The 20,904-nt window shown below is 41.2% G+C and overlaps 1 protein-coding gene across 1 annotated transcript in view; it reads left to right on the top strand.

Moving 5' to 3' along the window:
* si:ch211-127i16.2 (probable flavin-containing monoamine oxidase A) overlaps positions 1-20,303 on the top strand; it is a 97,596-nt gene extending 77,293 nt beyond the window's left edge. The window contains exons 12-13 of the mRNA XM_060908829.1: positions 10,276-10,376; positions 19,970-20,303. Of these exons, the coding sequence (XP_060764812.1) occupies positions 10,276-10,376; positions 19,970-20,303 (435 nt within the window). The remainder of the gene's footprint in view (positions 1-10,275; positions 10,377-19,969) is intronic.
* The last annotated feature ends 601 nt before the right edge of the window (positions 20,304-20,904 follow it).

Raw genomic sequence — 20,904 nt, 5'->3', positions numbered from 1 at the left:
CCCTACCAAATCCACCATTAGCTTGATCAATTCTCATCTCATCTCATCTCATTATCTCTAGCCGCTTTATCCTGTTCTACAGGGTCGCAGGCAAGCTGGAGCCTATCCCAGCTGACTACGGGCGAAAGGCGGGGTACACCCTGGACAAGTCGCCAGGTCATCACAGGGCTGACACATAGACACAGACAACCATTCACACTCACATTCACACCTACGGTCAATTTAGAGTCACCAGTTAACCTAACCTGCATGGCTTTGGACTGTGGGGGAAACCGGAGCACCCGGAGGAAACCCACGCGGACACGGGGAGAACATGCAAACTCCACACAGAAAGGCCCTCGCCGGCCACGGGGCTCGAACCCGGACCTTCTTGCTGTGAGGCGACAGCGCTAACCACTACACCACCGTGCCGCCCCTTGATCAATTCTATAAAAGTCTATTTAAATTCTGAAAACTGTACAAATGTTGTTGTTTTCCACCAAAGAGGCGGGATTAGCCAACGCAGAATAGTGACGTTTGTCTCTTGTTGATGACGTGTAGGTCGCATGAATGCGACCTGTCCGGTCAGACTGCAGTCGCATGTGAAAATATCGGATATGCATCGGAATTAGGACCACATATCCAAGCGGCCTGGGTCGCATGTGAAAAAATCGTATCTGTGTCGTTCAGATTGTCAATAACAAATCGGATACAGGTCGCATATGGGCAAAAAAAATCGGATATGGGTCGTTTCAGGGTGCAGTCTGAACGGAGTCTTGGATATGAATATTTGAGCAATATTTGAGCTTTCAGTAATTTCTTTGAACTGTTCTTTTTCTGTGGCAGAATGATTGTACAGCACACAGCTTTAATAAAAAAAAAACACTCGAATTCGGTGCACAAGTTTTAATTTTCTTTGGGTTTTCTGAAATCAACACAGGTCAAAATTATACATACAGGGTCAAAAAATTACATACGCTCACTTAGATTATTAATTCAGAGGTGCTGAAACTTCCAAAATGTCTCTTATCTTGCCATTGTTGGTGAGTTGCTACATTATATTTGGAGTAAAACACTTCAGGATGTGCTCTCATAGGAAAATAATCAACTTGGTAAGGAATGGTTAGAGTAACTCCACTCCGCTTCATCATATCACTCTGTCGGTGATTATTTTCCTCTAAAAGCACAAAGTGCTGCTCAATCAATTTGTTTCATGTCAAAAATTATTTGAACCACCTGGAAAAATATTTTTTTCAACCTCTGGAGTGTGTTATTAGGAACACCGTTTCTGTAATTTGTGTGTTCTTTTTAAAGAAAAATTCTGACAATGCAAAAACAAAAAGAAAAAAAAAATCACTGAAAAGGGTCAAAGGAAAGACAAAAGAGTGTATTTTCCTCTTTTCAGTTTCCCCTGCAGTAATAGACTGGCAGTAGTAAACCTGTCACCCCAGGAACAAGCCCTTCACCACGTGGAACAAAAAAGTGTGAAAGCAAATCAACACAAACCAGGTCACTGCTTTACAAATGTGTGATAATTTTCTTATTAAAAAAACCAAAAACAAAAAACTCTTATGGGGCGGCACGGTGGTGTAGTGGTTAGCGCCGTCGCCTCACAGCAAGAAGGTCTGGATTCGAGCCCCATGGCCGGCGAGGGCCTTTCTGTGCGGAGTTTGCATGTTCTCCCCGTGTCCGCGTGGGTTTCCTCCGGGTGCTCCGGTTTCCCCCACAGTCCAAAGACATGCAGGTTAGGTTAACTGGTGACTCTAAATTGAGCGTAGGTGTGAATGTGAGTGTGAATGGTTGTCTGTGTCTATGTGTCAGCCCTGTGATGACCTGGCGACTTGTCCAGGGTGTACCCCGCCTTTCACCCGTAGTCAGCTGGGATAGGATCCAGCTCGCCTGCGACCCTGTAGAACAGGATAAAGCGGCTAGAGATAATGAGATGAGAAAAAAAGACTCTTATTCTATTGTAAACCTTCACCTCGATAACGAAGCAGTGAAGATTTACGTTTTCGTTTGGCAATTCTTGAGCCAGATTCAGAAGGCACAGAAAATGGAAAGTGCGTTCAAGTTAAAAAGGCTGAAATTGCAGCAAGTCGTGGACAGACCTTCAGGGACGAATCAGGATCTGAGAAAGCTGGAGGAGTTTCAAGGTCAGCTCAATGTCATCTGAATCGATTTCGAGTTAAATGCAGACGTCTTGCTCGTGTCACATCCAGGACTCGGAGTTTATACAGACAGAACATTGATTTTATTTTATTTGAGATAAATTACATGTGAAATAAATAAGGAACAGGTTTCCAGAAAGCATCGTTATGTTAAGAGCTAAAGTTTATATGAAAATAGACACAGTGCTGATCTGATACTCAGGATACGAGCAGAAAACGGTGGACTGAATAGCAGAGGAGAAAAAAAAGGAAAAAGGATCCAATCCTGTGACAAAAATTACGTTTGGAAAAGATCTTTTTTTTTGAACGAGAAATGTTTACATATAAAGACACTTATTTGCAGTGTAAATAATTTTTGTATGAATTATTCTGTGTTGTATAAATCTTGTGTGTTTTTAGCTTTATATTTTTTTTCCTATACTTTATTTCAAGAAATAATTTTAAATCTTGAAAAATAAAAATATCCAGCTGATACTCAAGGTTTAGGTACCGGGATCAGTATTTTTAGATTTCTAGTAAAAAATTTAATCACACACACACACACAAAAAAAAAAAAAAAAAGACAAAAAACCCCAACAAAATCCAGCTGTGTGAGTTTCTTGACCCCTCTCCACACCAGGAGGGGGCAGCGCTCTTTCTTACAACACCATAGAATACAATACAATAATATATAGATTTAGGTACTGCCTAAAAGCAGAGCTCCCATCTGTTTCTGGGTTGTAGAATTTTCTTATATCATAGCCCGTCTCTTTTGTTTTATTTCTTTACCGTTATAGTTACTATACTGTTTCCTTATGTTGTACAAAACATACACAGAAAGAGAATAGCTCTGGCCTGACGAGTCAGGGCAGTGATTTTATTTACAAATTCGATTTCACCATTGCTGAGACAAGAATACAAGTTACTCACTACTATACCGTCCCGACTACGACTCTACTTCACTACTCACTAGTTGTTGGGTTTCCTGTGGCGGCGGCACACACGGGACTGAAACCATCAGAAAACAACTAGATGGCTTTCTTTATGTATCCACACTCTATGCCTATGGGTCTCCAATTGTGCCCACGCAGGCGCTCCGCTACAATACAATACAATAACTTTATTTGTATTTCCCAGTTGGGATTTTCAATGTCAATTTACAGTGCAATAAAAACAAACAGCTATTTACAAGAGAAAAATCACATTAATATAAACCTCTTCCTATAAAAATCTCATGATTCTCCTGAGCAGAAACACCACAACTATAATCCCGCTATAATCCAACTATAATCCTGGTCAGTTCTGCCACTCAGGGAAATAAGCACATGCAATTTAGGAATAGTCATGGAAGTTTTTTCCAAGTAGCAGCACATTATTCCGGGTCGTACTGTACAGCTTGGACTCCAAAACAACCCACGCACACACTCCGGTGGCTGATATTAGGCACTGCCTAAAAGTGGAGCTCCCATCTGTTTCTGAGTTGTAGAATTTTCTTATATCATAGCCCGTCTCTTTTGTTTTATTTATTTACTGGCTAGCACTGGCCACGATGCGGTGTGTATGACTGGTAATGACTAACACTGGCCACTAGGCGGTGTGTATGACTGGTAATGACTAACACTGGCCACGAGGCGGTGTGTCTCATCTCATCTCATTATCTCATCTCATCTCATTATCTCTAGCCGCTTTATCCTTCTACAGGGTCGCAGGCAAGCTGGAGCCTATCCCAGCTGACTACGGGCGAAAGGCGGGGTTCACCCTGGACAAGTCGCCAGGTCATCACAGGGCTGACACATAGACACAGACAACCATTCACACTCACATTCACACCTACGGTCAATTTAGAGTCACCAGTTAACCTAACCTGCATGTCTTTGGACTGTGGGGGAAACCGGAGCACCCGGAAGAAACCCACGCAGACACGGGGAGAACATGCAAACTCCACACAGAAAGGCCCTCGCCGGCCACAGGGCTCGAACCCAGACCTTCTTGCTGTGAGGCGACAGTGCTAACCACTACACTACCACTAGGCGGTGTGCATGACTGGTAATTACGAACACTGACCACTAGGGATGAGCGAGTACAGCATTCTCTGTATCTGTAAACCATATGAATTATCTTCATCCGTATCCGTACTCGGAATGGGCAGGGCCTAACCCGGACGTGGGCGGGATTTAAGCAGGAAGTGGGCGGGATTTAACCCAGAAGTGGGCCTGGTTGTCTTGAAACGGGCGGGACTTTAACCAGTATGTTATTTTAAGCATGCAATTAATATGGGTTGATCAGAAATTGTTATATTTATTGCTGATTAGAAAACTATTTACAGGACAGCATCAGCATTGAGCTTCAGATCAATGGTTTTGATCATGATAGCAAACAAACTATTTACAGAACAAGTTTTGCAACAATGAATACAACACATGCGGTTGCAATTATGAAATTAAATGTAATGAACAAGAGTTTTCATACTCAACATTACTTTCTTTTTTTAACTTTTTTTTATGATCAGTGTGATTTATTTATTTTTTTTGGTTCATTTTTATTTCCACACCAGGTGTGTGTGTGTGTGTGTGTGTGTGTGTGTGTGTAGCATAATTTGTAAAATTATTTATACCACTACTACCTAGAAAGTGTCAGACACTCAGTGCGTGAAGTAAAATAAAACTGGTTAGAGCCAACTGACAGTTTAAAAAAAAAAAACTCTGATGACCAACAGAGAGAGAGTGTGTGTAGCTTAATTTGTAATACTTATACCACTACTACCTTTATTTTTACATGAATTACAGCAAGAAAGTGTCAGACACTCAATGTGTGAAGTAAAAAAAACCAACCTGTTTTTAACCGACGGTTAAAAAAAGAAAAAAAATCTCCGACAGGCAGAGACGCAACGCGAGTTGCTTTCTACCAAGCACTATGTCTGAACGAACCCACGTTTACCAGAACTCTACTGGTTATAAATAAGTACAAACTGAAATAAAGACAAACTTGAAGCTGAAGAAGCCCGAAACGTTAACGGAAAAGACCCACGAATCTGAGTGACTGAGGGAGAGACAGAGAGCTGTTCTCTGTGTGAGTGAGCAGAGCGGTGTGTGTAGGGGAGGGGCGCTGTGACGCTGTGTGAGGATTTTCATTCAGGCCGAGCACAGATATTGAATCGTATTACTCGTATAATACTCGTACTCGGCAAAAGTGCTTTATCCATACCGGATACTCGTTTCAGCCGAGTATCCGGCTCAACTCTACTGACCACTAGGCGGTGTGTATGACTGGTAATTACTAACACTAACCACTAGGCGGTGTGTATGACTGGGAATTACTAACACTGACCACTAGGTGGTGTGTGTGACTGGTAATTACTAACACTGGCCACTAGGTGGTGTGTATGACTGGTAATTACTAACACTGGCCACTAGGCGGTGTGTATGACTGTAATTACTAACACTGGCCACTAGGGTGTGTGTGTGACTGGTAATGACTAACACTGGCCACTAGGCGGTGTGTGTGAGTGGTAATGACTAACACTGGGCACTAGGCGGTGTGTATGACTAATTACTAACACTGGCCACTAGGCGGTGTGTATGACTGGTAATTACTAACACTGGCCACTAGGCGGTGTGTATGACTGGTAATTACTAACACTGGCCACTAGGCGGTGTGTATGACTGGTAATTACTAACACTGGCCACTAGGCGGTGTGTATGACTGGTAATTACTAACACTGGCCACTAGGCGGTGTGTGTGACTGGTAATTACTAACACTGGCCACTAGGCGGTGTGTATGAGTGGTAATTACTAACACTGGCCACTAGGCGGTGTGTATGACTGGTAATTACTAACACTGGCCACTAGGCGGTGTGTGTGACTGGTAATGACTAACACTGGCCACTAGGCGGTGTGTGTGAGTGGTAATGACTAACACTGGGCACTAGGCGGTGTGTATGACTAATTACTAACACTGGCCACTAGGCGGTGTGTATGACTGGTAATTACTAACACTGGCCACTAGGCGGTGTGTATGACTGGTAATTACTAACACTGGCCACTAGGCGGTGTGTATGACTGGTAATTACTAACACTGGCCACTAGGCGGTGTGTATGACTAATTACTAACACTGGCCACTAGGCGGTGTGTATGACTGGTAATTACTAACACTGGCCACTAGGCGGTGTGTATGACTGGTAATTACTAACACTGGCCACTAGGCGGTGTGTGTGAGTGGTAATTACTAACACTGGCCACTAGGCGGTGTGTGTGAGTGGTAATGACTAACACTGGCCACTAGGCGGTGTGTATGACTGTAATTACTAACACTGGCCACTAGGCGGTGTGTATGACTGTAATTACTAACACTGGCCACTAGGCGGTGTGTGTGACTGGTAATGACTAACACTGGCCACTAGGCGTTGTGTATGACTAATTACTAACACTGGCCACTAGGCGGTGTGTGTGACTGGTAATTACTAACATTGGCCACTAGGCGGTGTGTGTGACTAGTAATGACTAACACTGGCCACTAGGCGTTGTGTATGACTAATTACTAACACTGGCCACTAGGCGGTGTGTATGACTGGTAATTACTAACACTGGCCACTAGGCGGTGTGTGTGACTGGTAATTACTAACACTGGCCACTAGGTGGTGTGTATGACTGGTAATTACTAACACTGGCCACTAGGCGGTGTGTATGACTGTAATTACTAACACTGGCCACTAGGCAGTGTGTGTGACTGGTAATGACTAACACTGGCCACTAGGCGGTGTGTATGACTGGTAATTACTAACACTGGCCACTAGGCGGTGTGTATGACTAATTACTAACACTGGCCACTAGGCGGTGTGTATGACTGGTAATTACTAACACTGGCCACCAGGCGGTGTGTATGACTGGTAATTACTAACACTGGCCACTAGGCGGTGTGTATGACTGGTAATTACTAACACTGGCCACTAGGCGGTGTGTATGAGTGGTAATTACTAACACTGGCCACTAGGCGGTGTGTATGACTGGTAATTACTAACACTGGCCACTAGGCGGTGTGTATGACTGTAATTACTAACACTGGCCACTAGGCGGTGTGTGTGACTGGTAATGACTAACACTGGCCACTAGGCGTTGTGTATGACTAATTACTAACACTGGCCACTAGGCGGTGTGTGTGACTGGTAATTACTAACATTGGCCACTAGGCGGTGTGTGTGACTAGTAATGACTAACACTGGCCACTAGGCGTTGTGTATGACTAATTACTAACACTGGCCACTAGGCGGTGTGTATGACTGGTAATTACTAACACTGGCCACTAGGCGGTGTGTGTGACTGGTAATTACTAACACTGGCCACTAGGTGGTGTGTATGACTGGTAATTACTAACACTGGCCACTAGGCGGTGTGTATGACTGTAATTACTAACACTGGCCACTAGGCAGTGTGTGTGACTGGTAATGACTAACACTGGCCACTAGGCGGTGTGTATGACTGGTAATTACTAACACTGGCCACTAGGCGGTGTGTATGACTAATTACTAACACTGGCCACTAGGCGGTGTGTATGACTGGTAATTACTAACACTGGCCACCAGGCGGTGTGTATGACTGGTAATTACTAACACTGGCCACTAGGCGGTGTGTATGACTGGTAATTACTAACACTGGCCACTAGGCGGTGTGTATGAGTGGTAATTACTAACACTGGCCACTAGGCGGTGTGTATGACTGGTAATTACTAACACTGGCCACTAGGCGGTGTGTATGAGTGGTAATTACTAACACTGGCCACTAGGCGGTGTGTATGAGTGGTAATTACTAACACTGGCCACTAGGCGGTGTGTATGAGTGGTACACGTACACGGACAAACCACAAAAAAAAAAAAAAATCGACTTGATGGGTTTACCATTTTTTCTTCGGTATGGTGCTCTGCTGGAGCGCTGCTAAAATACAGATCGGTCACGGATTACAGAAATATAATAAAAAAGAATACAAAATACGGAGTGGTTACTGATTTTAATACGGATACATCACGGATGCTAATAATTTATGGATCCATCACGGACGTTTCGGTATATTACAGATTGGTTACCGATTTCATACAGATGATGCATCACGGATAAAAAATTAAGCAGAAGTCTAAAACTGTTTGGACTGCCGAAGTTCATAATTAAAATATCTTTACCGTGAATAAAAGATACGTGCTTTGTATTATATATTTTTTATTTTCCCTGAATCCATATTCCGTGACTTCATAATGCAACAAGGATGTACAAAGACTCCCGGGGAAAAAACAGCACGTGCTCAGACAACGTCACATGGAAATAATGACCTGATTGGTCAGATGTTTTATCAGATCAGGTCCAGGTCTGGAAAAATGGCTCCAGAATTAATCTCACCGATACGGATAAACCCAGGCCTGGGCTATAGGGATCGTTTTCAGTCTGGTGTGAGCACCGACTACATAAACTGCAGGGGACGGATTTATTTATAGTTATTGGTATTGGCGTTGTGGGACCGGACCTTTAATCTTCCATCCTTAGTAACTGCCTGTTCAGGGTTAAGTTCTTTATACTGAACTATCAGTTTAAAAAATTAGAACAAAATCACTGAAGGGTTTCTGCTCCTATAGATCAGCGGGAAGTTTGCGAGTAGCTCTGGGGTGGGAGTCAGTGGGGCAAAAATAAATAAATAAGTGAATAAGAGCTGAAATATAGTGAGATAATGAGAAGAAACCTTGAGAAAGCTTGCTTGGAAAATGAAAAATGAGTTGGTCTGTGTCGGAGTGTGTGTGTGTGTGTGTGTGTGTGTGTGTCCCCGAGTGTGTGAGTGTATACTCGAGAGTGTGTACTTCTTTGGGCTGGAGTTTGGCTTGGAGTGTCAGAGCCCGTACATCTTCCATCTTCACGAAAATGGAGTAAACGTGTTTACAGCTGATGGTGAAAGTCTCTCCTGGTGAAACTGATAACATCTAAACATGAGCAGAATATTTAGAATGCGTTCTGACATTTTCTCGGCTAACTCTCTCTCTCTCTCACACACACACACACACACACAAGAAAAAGAAACCAGAAACATTTCTCCTGCTAAAGACTTTTCTCCAGTTTAAGTGAGTTTCAGATGAAGATGAGGTTTAATGTGTACACGGCACGGTGGTGTAGTGGTTAGCACGGTCGCCTCACAGCAAGAAGGTTCTGGGTTCGAACCCAGCGGCCAGCGAGGGCTTTTCTGTGTGGAGTTTGCATGTTCTCCCCGTGTCCGTGTCCCGTGGTTTCCTCCGGGTGCTCCGGTTTCCCCCACAGTCCAAAGACAAGTTAGGTTGACGTGGGGCTGAGGTGCCCTTGAGCGAGGTACCTGACCCCTGACTGCTCCCCGGACGCCCTGGTGTGGCTGCCAATGCTCTGAATGTGTGTTCACTGCTTCAGATGGGTTAAATGCTTGAAGTGTGCATGTGACAAATAAAGGTTTCTTCTAAGCCAGGAGAAACTTCATCACACACACACCACAGAGGAGCTCTCCTGGACTCTCAACACCAAGAAATATGAGCAGCGTCTCCACTTCCTCCATAGAGTCAACCTCCTGCTCCCATCCTCACCACCTTCTACAGAGAGACCATTGAGAGCGTCTTGACCAGCTGTCTCAGAGCAAAACATCCTACAGTGGATTGTGAGCACACTTGAGATGATCATTGTGGTCTCTCTACACACCATCGAAGCGTAAAGCCTTCAGCATTTTCGATGACCCCTCCCATCCCACTAACCGGCATCCATGCTACCACCACCAGATTCTTAGAGCTTAATCCATGAGGTGTTCGGAATTCTCAACACCCACCTGCCTTCCAACACTCACCTGGACTAATCAAACCCTGAGCACTGCTTTATACTGGACACTTTTTTGCTGCTACCTTTACGCCATTTTGTTCCAGAGTATACAAGCGGCTGTGCATCAACAAATGAGAATAAAAACCCACTTTACTCGAGTTGACTCAACTTGATTCAGTCCAGTTATGTGGAGCGTCTGTTGTGTGCGAGTCTACGAACGAGCTATTACTATAGAAATGATAAGCATGTTAATACTTCCTGACCAATCAGAATGATGAATTTGACAGTGATTTGAATAAATATAAATATTTAAAAGGATGACGTGTATTGTGTTTGTTTTAGGACTGGGCTAAAGAGGAGTATAACGGAGGGTGTCCTGTTAACGTCATGGTTCCTGGAATGCTAACATTCTACCATCCCGGCCTCCGCAAACCATGTGGCAGGTAAAAAGAACCAAAATACACATACAAAAGCGTGCACTGGGGATTATGTTCCCAAAACCATGGTCCTCTTGGTGCCTCGACTTGCTAACGTGCATTAGTGGCCCCTGAACAGAGCAGAGGTTAGAGGATAGACGAGTGTGTGTGTGTGCGTGAGCAGAATATGGAGTTGGTCCATGGAGGAAATGGAGGTGTGTGTGTGTGTTACATGAAGCAAAAATGCATAATGTGCCTCAAACCAGTGCAGTGGAGGTGACAAGGACGGCTTCTCCCAGGGACAGCAGCAGCATAATCCATTTGTAATCCATTCCTGTTAGGCATCATCTCTAACTGAAAGAATCCGGAGAAGAAGAGGAAGTGTGTGTGTGTGTGTGTGTGCCAGAAAGGACAGTAATGTTGTAAGGTAATGGATTTCCATAATGGAATTAAATCCCCAAAGAGGAGAAAGATCTCATCAACAGAAGAAGGATGGAAAGACTTGGCTGCTCTCTGCCATGTTCGGATCTGTAAACGCAAAACGCTTCGTTAATCCGTCCTTGACCTACATGCACACTGATGAGAAAGGCTTTCTTATCTCACGTACCGTGAGTGAAGACACGACACACTGAATTCAACCCAGCGTTAATTGATTTGATCTGAATCACAGGTTTATATTTATGCACTCGTTCTCGTACGTTCTCCGACGTCATCGTTTCTGTTCTGTAGCATTCACAGGAAGCTGCAGTGCTGATGCTTCGGATTAAAAACGTGTGTAATTGTAGATATGGTGAAGTTTCCTGTGAGGACGTGTCGATGGAATATTTATGGAAGGAGACTCCAGTGTCAAAAACGTTTAATTTTTTTCCTGTCTGCGCGTGACTGTGGTCCAAGTACAAAATGAAATGAAAACAAAAATGACTTCTAATTTCAGTTTAAATAATAATTTAAGCTCATCTGGCTGGATGAGCTTATGCGATCATCTGTCGTCCGTCCGTCAGTCATCCGTCATCGTCATCGTCATCCGTCCACAATTTATAAAAACCGCTACTCCTCCTACAGGATCGATCGGATTTCGATCAAACTCACACACAATGCTCTCCAGGTGGGCGTGCATAAAAGTTGTCAAGATGGTGGCGCCACCTGTCATATTTACGATTTTATGGGCGTCTGAAATTTTTGGATGACTCATCACATTAAACACTACTCTTCGTAAACTGCTGGGACATTTTCACTGAAACTCATCCAGAAGACTCTAAAGCCATATTCCAACAAGAATTGTTCACCAGGTGGCGCCACCTGCAATGGATAAGGCAACAAAGGGGTCACATGCAGTTTCATGAAAATTGCTACTCCTCCTACAGGAGTGATCAGATTTTGATCAAACTCATCTGGAATGTTCCCCAGGTTGGTTTGTATAAAAGTTGCTAAGATGGTGGCACCACCTGTCATATTTAACATTTGATAGATGTTTGAAATTTTGGGGTGACTCGTCACATTAAACACTACTCTTCGTACACTGTGAGGATGTTTTCACTGAAACTCACCCAGAAGACTCTAAAGACATATTCCAACAAGACTTGTTCACCAGGTGGCACCATCTGCAATGGATACGGCCACAATGCGATTTTCACAAAAATTGCTACTCCTCCCACAGGGTTGATCGGATTTCAAACTCACGCACAACAGCAGTGGCCGGTACGAGGCGAGTTTTTCATATTCTATAGCATTCACAGGAAGCTGTAGTGCTGATGCTTCGGATTAAAAACATGTGTAATTGTAGATATGGTGAAGTTTCCTGTGAGGACGTGTTGATGGAATATTAATGGAAGGAGTCTCCAGTGTCAAAAAGGTTTTTTTTTTCCAAAAAATTAGTAACATTCAGGAACATTTTTCAGTCTTTTTTTCCTCTCACATTCCGTATATTTGTCAATTAGGGGTGGGGCTTGGATTAGGGGTCTTCTAGGCATTTTTGGTTTTACATAAGAAATTAAGTGTGATTTTGGATTATTGGACAATGGATTTGAATTGCGTTTTATGTTTTTACTGCGTAATGTTGCGTTTGCTGTTTGTTTTTGTGACGTCAGGGGTCAAAGGGTATAGCTGACGTACGCTTTAGAGTTTTAGTTCGGCAGATGGAAAATGGTAGCGTTGAGAAACACGCTATTTTGAGAATGCTTCTTATTCCTGTTTAACAAGCTTTTGTTACCATTTTTTGTTAAATGTAAATTATTTTGCTAATTTACAACAAATTTTAATTCATCTTCCTTTTGTTGCTGCAAATGGACCAAATAAAGTATTTTTGCAACCATATCAAGGAGCGTGAGTTCTAATCCATCCAGGCTTTAACATTTTTCATGGCTCTTGGAATGATGGAAGAAATGGACACTACAAGGGGTGTGGTCGTTCTGTTATAAACTGTTGTGCTATAAAAGGAATAAAATACTTCATTATTGGAAAGTAATCATCACCATCATCACCATCACACCTGTTATTGATTATCACCCTTTAACAGCATGACCCGGAGTGTGTGTTTAACTCCCAATCCATCTGAACCTGAACCGCGGCTGTGGGACTCAGTGAAACAGAGCTCGAGGTGGTTTTTGGCAGGATGTTGCAGAAGGGAAGAGATGATGTGTCTTTTTTCTGCTCGGTTTGAAGCCGACCTTCGTCCTCCTGCTTTGGCTGCTGTTTGCTGAAGCAGTGGGAACAGAACCCACCCAAACCTGCTTTAATATATCAGTGATCCACATGAAACCACGTCCTGTTGGAAAGGCAGTGTGGAGAAAGACACCTTGAGCGTTTCACACATGGCCAAACCTGACATACACACTCATATCGCCTGAAACCAGACAGTGAGCACAGGTACAGTACAAACCACACTGAGAAACACGGAGAAAAAAAAGAGAAAGCCGTGTGGAGTTTATTCCTCATCCAGTGAAGCCATTTACATCATTTCAGGTGACTCCATCTATATTTACAACAAAATGGTTCGTTTTAAAATGATTGTGAATATTCTATTTTTTCAACTATTAAATAAAAAAAAGGGCTCGATTTTGAAGTCCCCAAATAAGTCACCATACTCTCAGAAAATAAAGTACATTATTGTACCTTTAGGGATACAGCGGCTTGTCACCGGGGCAGGACCCTCTAACGTACTTACTTGTACACTTTATATTACCACTTGGGACAATTTATGGCCCGTTCTATAACCGCGGATACATTTCAAGTGTTGACTCTGTTAGTTATAATCAACTCTGTTATCGTCAAACTGGGCAATCTATTATCCAGAATCTGTTAACAGAACAGAGTTGACATTTTTCACCATTTTGTGTCTTAACTCCACACGCTAACTTCAAATGAGCAACCGCTTGGCGTGTATAAAAACAGAAGTTTATAGATTTTAATCATATTATTGTTTTTTTTAATGAGCAAGAGATTCACTCCAATATCACAATAACAGAGTTGACGAATAATTCATCTACTGTTGGTGTAAAATCCACAACATTTTGTTCAAATTAACAAGAGAAGAAGCAGAACACAACTCACTCACTGCCTTTCTGAAGTTTCCTGCCAGAGGAAGTGACATCACTTGGTGTAGATGTCATGCGTATTATTAAAAGTCTTTGTGGATTTTATGCGGTTTTATAACAGAGTTAACAGAATTGACAAGAACATTGGGACAGATAAAAAAAATATTTTTTTATGACTGAAATTTCATATAATACAGAAAATAGACTTTCCATGCAATTGATTTTATAAAAGTTAATAGAATAAGCCCCAAAAAACAGACTGTTAGACTGAATCACTTCCTGTTTATTGGAGTTGAATGGATGAAACAGGAGTTGAAGATAGCGATAATGTGGGGGGAGGGGTCGTTTAATTAATGTTTTATGGATAAATTGAGTCTAAAATGTACATCAAGCATCGCTATTGGTGAAATTTTGTCATAATTTGGATTGTTGTTAAAAACTGATTCAGTCAAGATTTCTTTTGTGGAAAATAGCAAAAGGTTTATCTCAGAGTCGTGAAATGTACCCGGAATTCTAGAATGACCCATGTGTACCATTTTGGCCCTAAAAATGTAGACATGTACACACTTGAGGTCCAATAACAAGCCCTAGGGGGTATATTGGTGTAGACTGTACCTTGGGGGACAGAAACGGACTCCTCCTGTACCCCTCGTTCTGACGGTGGAGACAACAGAAAAAGCTCTGAAGCATGGACACTTTTATTATTTTTTAGAAATTCATTGGCAAAATTAGCAATAATTAAACACCTCACGCCTCCTTTCCCTTTGTAAGCTCTGTTACATGGAGCTCATTTGCATACTGAAACCTGATTGGCTCTTACACTCATGTTGTGATGCAATAACACTTCCTTGTCTCTCAGTACCACCTTAATGTGACTCAATATAACATACAAACTCGAGCAAGTCTATTTCGATCAGAATAAACATTTTAAAGTCAGAATTTATTTGTACAGCATGTTTTTCTTCCCAATTTGGTCAGTTCCCGCCCACCTACCATCACCAACCGGCCGATTGGCTGACGAGGGTTTGTAAAAGGAATTGTAATTGTAAATAATTTAGATATTTATTATTGGAATTTGTTACTGAATTTTTGTACCCTTTCAGTTCATAGTTTTCTAGACACTGAAGAAAATCTTTTTTTTTTTAACTCACTCTACTGTTTTGCTCGCAAACATATATCATGCTGCATATCGTGTATCGTAGAAATGCCAGGTATTGTGATATGATCATGATTTTTTGTCGTATTTTTTAGCACCCACCTCTATTACAAACTTTATGGTAATTTTTGAGGTTTTTTTTAATATCCGTTTATTATTAGTCTTTGTTATTCCAAAAAAGTACCGTCTCAGAACGAGGTCATTAATATAAACCTGCACTACTGTCAGAGCTGCTGGTCTAGAAAACTAATCAACACCTTGTGACCAGTTAGAGTGCGGAACTCAGCAGTGCTGTGGAGTTTAATACAGCAAAGACGCTGCTGAGGATCAGAACAGACGCACAGCCGGGATCACTGATCTGTGGGATTGGATCGTGCTGAAATATCAGGAGGGAGCTTTTGCTTGCTTTTTTGCTTTATTGTTTTTGTCGAACTCTCCGGCGGGCTCTCGGTGCGAGCTGGAGTTTGTTATGAAGGCTGTGTGCAATCCTCAGGTGTGAGACTGGGCCCACACGGCGGGTGTGATACTGTGTGTAAACTCGAGGACAGATTTGCAGTGAGGCACTTTATTGGTGATATGGCGTGGTGTGAGCGCAGTTTTTTGTTTGTTTGTTTATTTTGTGTGTGATTTGTTGTGTAGGATGAATCCATTCTACGCTGCACTGACAGCATGTTAAAAGTTGACTCTCCTCCCACCGGGGTTTTACAGCTGTGCTTTAGGTCTTCTGTTGTGTACTGATAGTGGAGGTGTTTGTTTCTCTCTCAGAGTGAAAATAGTTTCTCTTTTCTTTAAAATAAATTATCGCTTGTATTGCTGACACCTCGGTCTCCAGCTGTTCCATTTGTCTGATATTATGAGTGTTCGGTTCTCTGGGCGGGGTTTCTGTAAAGGCTCTCTCATGCCTCTGAAGTACGTGGGTGTGGCCTAGTCAAAATCTATTGTCGTAGCTAGACTGTGGTAGCGCCCCCTATAGGCCATGTTTGGCTAACAACTCCAACACCGTGCTGCCTTTATATTATTATTATTTTAAACCACCACCACGGCACACACTGAAAAACAGGAAGGATTTTGTGAGCGGGGTATAAAGTTACTTATTTCTTTAGGGTTTAAAAAAAAGGGCAGGAGGTGGAAATGTGTATTTATTTGTTTGTCTGTTAAATCCAGTCCTAATAGAGTGAGAAAAAAAGGAAAGGAAATAAAAGGAAGAGAAAAAAAACAGGAAAATTGTAGCAGAACAAATTTAAAAAAGTAGATATTTTATTCCTTTATTAGAGAAAAAGGGAGAAAATGGGGAAAATGTTTGTTTGTTTGTTTGTTTTTGGACTACTAAATTCCTTAAAAAGTGAGAAAAAGGTAAAGAAAGAATGAAAAACCAGTCAAACAAACAGAAGAACAATTTTGTAGAACAAATATTAAAAATGGGAGAAAAGGGGAAAATTGTTTGTTTGTTTGTTTGTTTGCTTTTGGTCTATTAAAGCCACTCCTATTAGATGGAGGTAAAAAAAGGAAAGGAAGGGAAAGAAAGCAGAAGAAATTTGTAGCAGCGTCTACACATTAAACACGGTGGTTTAAACCCTTCCACGAGCTCAGAGGCGCATTTTAGCAGGAAATTTGTCCTTTTCACTGAAACCCATTTCACTCCCTCGTGCTGTGACACACAACTGTTAACTCTGACTCCTTTAACAACCTTCAGAATTGTGATTTTTTTTTTTGGCATCAACTTTTGTATAAATGCTGAAAACGGAGCCCACAGGAAGCTGGAGGTTGAGCTGAATTTTATTGTAAACTCATTAACCAGAGACTTGATACTTTATTCTACATCCTACTTCCTATCTGGTCCGGGGTGCGTTTACATTTGTATTTGCAGCATTTCTATGTGGATATGATCAAAACTAAAATCGCATTAAATCAGGGTTTCTCAAAAGTTTTTTTTTTTTTACAACCAAAGAGCTCTAACATAAAAAAGGAATTATTTTATAAATATATTAGCCTGATTATTGGATAAAAATGTTTTAAGCTAAAAAGTTAAGTTAAAAAACTATAAAAAATAAAATAATTCTACAACCCCGATTCCAAAAAAGTTGGGACAAAGTACAAATTGTAAATAAAAACGGAATGCAATAATTTACAAATCTCAAAAATTGATATTGTATTCACAATAGAACATAGACAACATATCAAATGTCGAAAGTGAGACATTTTGAAATTTCATGCCAAATATTGGCTCATTTGAAATTTCATGACAGCAACACATCTCAAAAAAGTTGGTACAGGGGCAATAAGAGGCTGGAAAAGTTAAAGGTACAAAAAAGGAACAGCTGGAGGACCAAATTGCAACTCATTAGGTCAATTGGCAATAGGTCATTAACATGACTGGGTATAAAAAGAGCATCTTGGAGTGGCAGCGGCTCTCAGAAGTAAAGATGGGAAGAGGATCACCAATCCCCCTAATTCTGCACTGACAAATAGTGGAGCAATATCAGAAAGGAGTTCGACAGTGTAAAATTGCAAAGAGTTTGAACATATCATCATCTACAGTGCATAATATCATCAAAAGATTCAGAGAATCTGGAAGAATCTCTGTGCGTAAGGGTCAAGGCCGGAAAACCATACTGGGTGCCCGTGATCTTCGGGCCCTTAGACGGCACTGCATCACATACAGGCATGCTTCTGTATTGGAAATCACAAAATGGGCTCAGGAATATTTCCAGAGAACATTATCTGTGAACACAATTCACCGTGCCATCCGCCGTTGCCAGCTAAATCTCTATAGTTCAAAGAAGAAGCCGTATCTAAACACGATCCAGAAGCGCAAACGTCTTCTCTGGGCCAAGGCTCATTTAAAATGGACTGTGGCAAAGTGGAAAACTGTTCTGTGGTCAGACGAATCAAAATTTGAAGTTCTTTATGGAAATCAGGGACGCCGTGTCATTCGGACTAAAGAGGAGAAGGACAACCCGAGTTGTTATCAGCGCTCAGTTCAGAAGCCTGCATCTCTGATGGTATGGGGTTGCATTAGTGCGTGTAGCATGGGCAGCTTACACATATGGAAAGACACCATCAATGCTGAAAGGTATATCCAGGTTCTAGAGCAACATATGCTCCCATCCAGACGACGTCTCTTTCAGGGAAGACCTTGCATTTTCCAACATGACAATGCCAAACCACATACTGCATCAATTACAGCATCATGGCTGTGTAGAAGAAGGGTCCGGGTACTGAACTGGCCAGCCTGCAGTCCAGATCTTTCACCCATAGAAAACATTTGGCGCATCATAAAACGGAAGATACGACAAAAAAGACCTAAGACAGTTGAGCAACTAGAATCCTACATTAGACAAGAATGGGTTAACATTCCTATCCCTAAACTTGAGCAACTTGTCTCCTCAGTCCCCAGACGTTTACAGACTGTTGTAAAGAGAAAAGGGGATGTCTCACAGTGGTAAACATGGCCTTGTCCCAACTTTTTTGAGATGTGTTGTTGTCATGAAATTTAAAATCACCTAATTTTTCTCTTTAAATGATATATTTTCTCAGTTTAAACATTTGATATGTCATCTATGTTCTATTCTGAATAAAATATGGAATTTTGAAACTTCCACATCATTGCATTCTGTTTTTATTTACAATTTGTACTTTGTCCCAACTTTTTTGGAATCGGGGTTGTAAATTCAGGATTTAAACAAAACAATATACATTTAAATTTTTTTTCTTAATACATGACCCAGGACATGGGTTTGACATATACATTATAAAAAACAATTAACTAGTCGCCCTGTGATGACCTGGCGACTTGTCCAGGGTGTACCCCGCCTTTCGCCCGTAGTCAGCTGGGATAGGCTCCAGCTTGCCTGCGACCCTGTAGAACAGGATAAAGCGGCTACAGATAATGAGATGAGATGAGATGAGATGAGATGAATTAACTAGTCCATTTTTCCATTTACTATTTGTACATTACTAAAATCAATGTTCTTCTCTAGGTCAATTGTCTTTGGGCCTCTTAGACATAACACTGCAGATCTTAATTAATAATAATAATAATAATAATAATAATAATAATAATAATAATAATAATAATAATTATTATTATTATTATTATTATTATTTAAACATATATAATAAAGGATGTTTATTTGAGTCATATAGATTTTTATTCCTGACATTCTGAGATTCCGAGATTTCATCCTTTTTTTTTGTACACAGCTGCATGTTTTGGTGTTGTTGAGGTTTGGATTGAAGTGAGTGCTCTTATAACTTTAACTAAAAACTCAACTGTGAACACAAGCACATACTTAAACAAGCGTGCGTAATATTGAGCTTTAAATTTTTTTTAAAAAAAAAGCAGAAGTTGTGGACGCAGAGGAAATTGCCTGTTCAGGAAGAAACTCAGATCTTCAGATGATCTCCTACTTTATCCAAACCCACAGAGCCGTTTCTGAGACAAACCGAAAAGTGTAAACTGCTCTTCACTCCAATCAGATCAAATCAAATCCAAGTTCTCACATTAGTTGTAAGGAATAAAACACTGTGTGGCATGCTGCTTTAGGAAAATAATCAGTAACATGGTGGTGTAATGACTCGGACTCACTGTTCCCTAGTGAAGTGGATTATTTTCCTCTAACAGCATGACATTCCTCAGTGCTTTATTCCTCTTCTGTCACAGCAATATGCCATCATTTTTATCCATTTATAGTTACTTTTAAAGCTACAGATTGCCATGAAACACTGGAGACTCCTTCCATAAATGTCACGCAAATTATTCTTGCAGAAAACTTTACCACTTCACCTGTTACTATAGAAACAATAATGTATCAGAATGAGCACATGAATGTAAACCTGCGTTATAGAAAATGAATCCACATCTTCTGACCAATCAGAATCAAGAATTGAGCAATTTCAGTGTCTAACCCATTTCCGTCATGTTCCATCAGGATCTACTGGGCGGGAACGGAGACAGCGACGGAGTGGTGCGGTTACCTCAGCGGTGCGGTTCAGTCTGGCCAACGGGCAGCTCTTGAAGTTCTCGCAGATGTTTCTCCAGATGTTCTGTCTCAGAGTGAACTCCAGGAAGTGACGGCAGGCCTTACAAGGGGATCGTCGGACTTATCCCAGGTTTGGGACAACACCTGCGGCTCTGCCTTTTCATCCCGCCTCCTCTTTGGTTTAACCATCATGGCTGTCACTGTGGGCGGAGCCGTGCTCTTGCTCAAGCCAGGATTGGGCAAAAGTGGTCTCAGCCGGGTTTTGGCTATAATTCAGAGATGATTGAGGTTTGGTTTATCCATCAGGAGAATCTTTAGTTCTACTTTCTTTACATGCATACTTTTGGTTTTAAATCTAAATAAGAGCCAAGAGCTTTTAAAAACATCTTTTAAAAACACCTTTTTCTTTTTAAGTAATTGTTCTTGAAAATTTTATTGTACTTGGCAATAAATAAACATGAAATGTAAAATTTACTCATAAATGCGATGCTTTCTGTGTTAATTAATCAACTCAAAGAACAGATACAAGAGAGAAAATTCAGCTTGTGGTGGGACAGTAGATATTTAACAGTTATTCCATGAAATTGAGTCGTACATGAGCTGATAGTTGTCTACAATCCATGTACGACGAGATTGAGTGGAATAACTGTTTTATTCTATCCCATTCACTGGATTTTGAGTAACAGAGCATTTTTATTGTTTTTTTTTTGCAAATTCGATAAATAAAAACTTTATACCGTACAAAACGTCTGATGAAATAATTTCCGCTTATTCAAAGAAATAACATTTTGTTATATAAATCTACAATCTAAGATCTTTGTAGACATCTTTGCCAATCCTTTTGTTAAGAAAATCTCTAATTTATATTTCATTGACAAGACATG

This window comes from Neoarius graeffei, chromosome 25 (assembly GCF_027579695.1).
Source record: "Neoarius graeffei isolate fNeoGra1 chromosome 25, fNeoGra1.pri, whole genome shotgun sequence".
Classification (NCBI taxonomy): domain Eukaryota; kingdom Metazoa; phylum Chordata; class Actinopteri; order Siluriformes; family Ariidae; genus Neoarius; species Neoarius graeffei.
The sequence above is the reverse complement of the archived record's forward strand: the minus strand, read 5'-3'. Positions and strand labels throughout refer to the sequence as shown.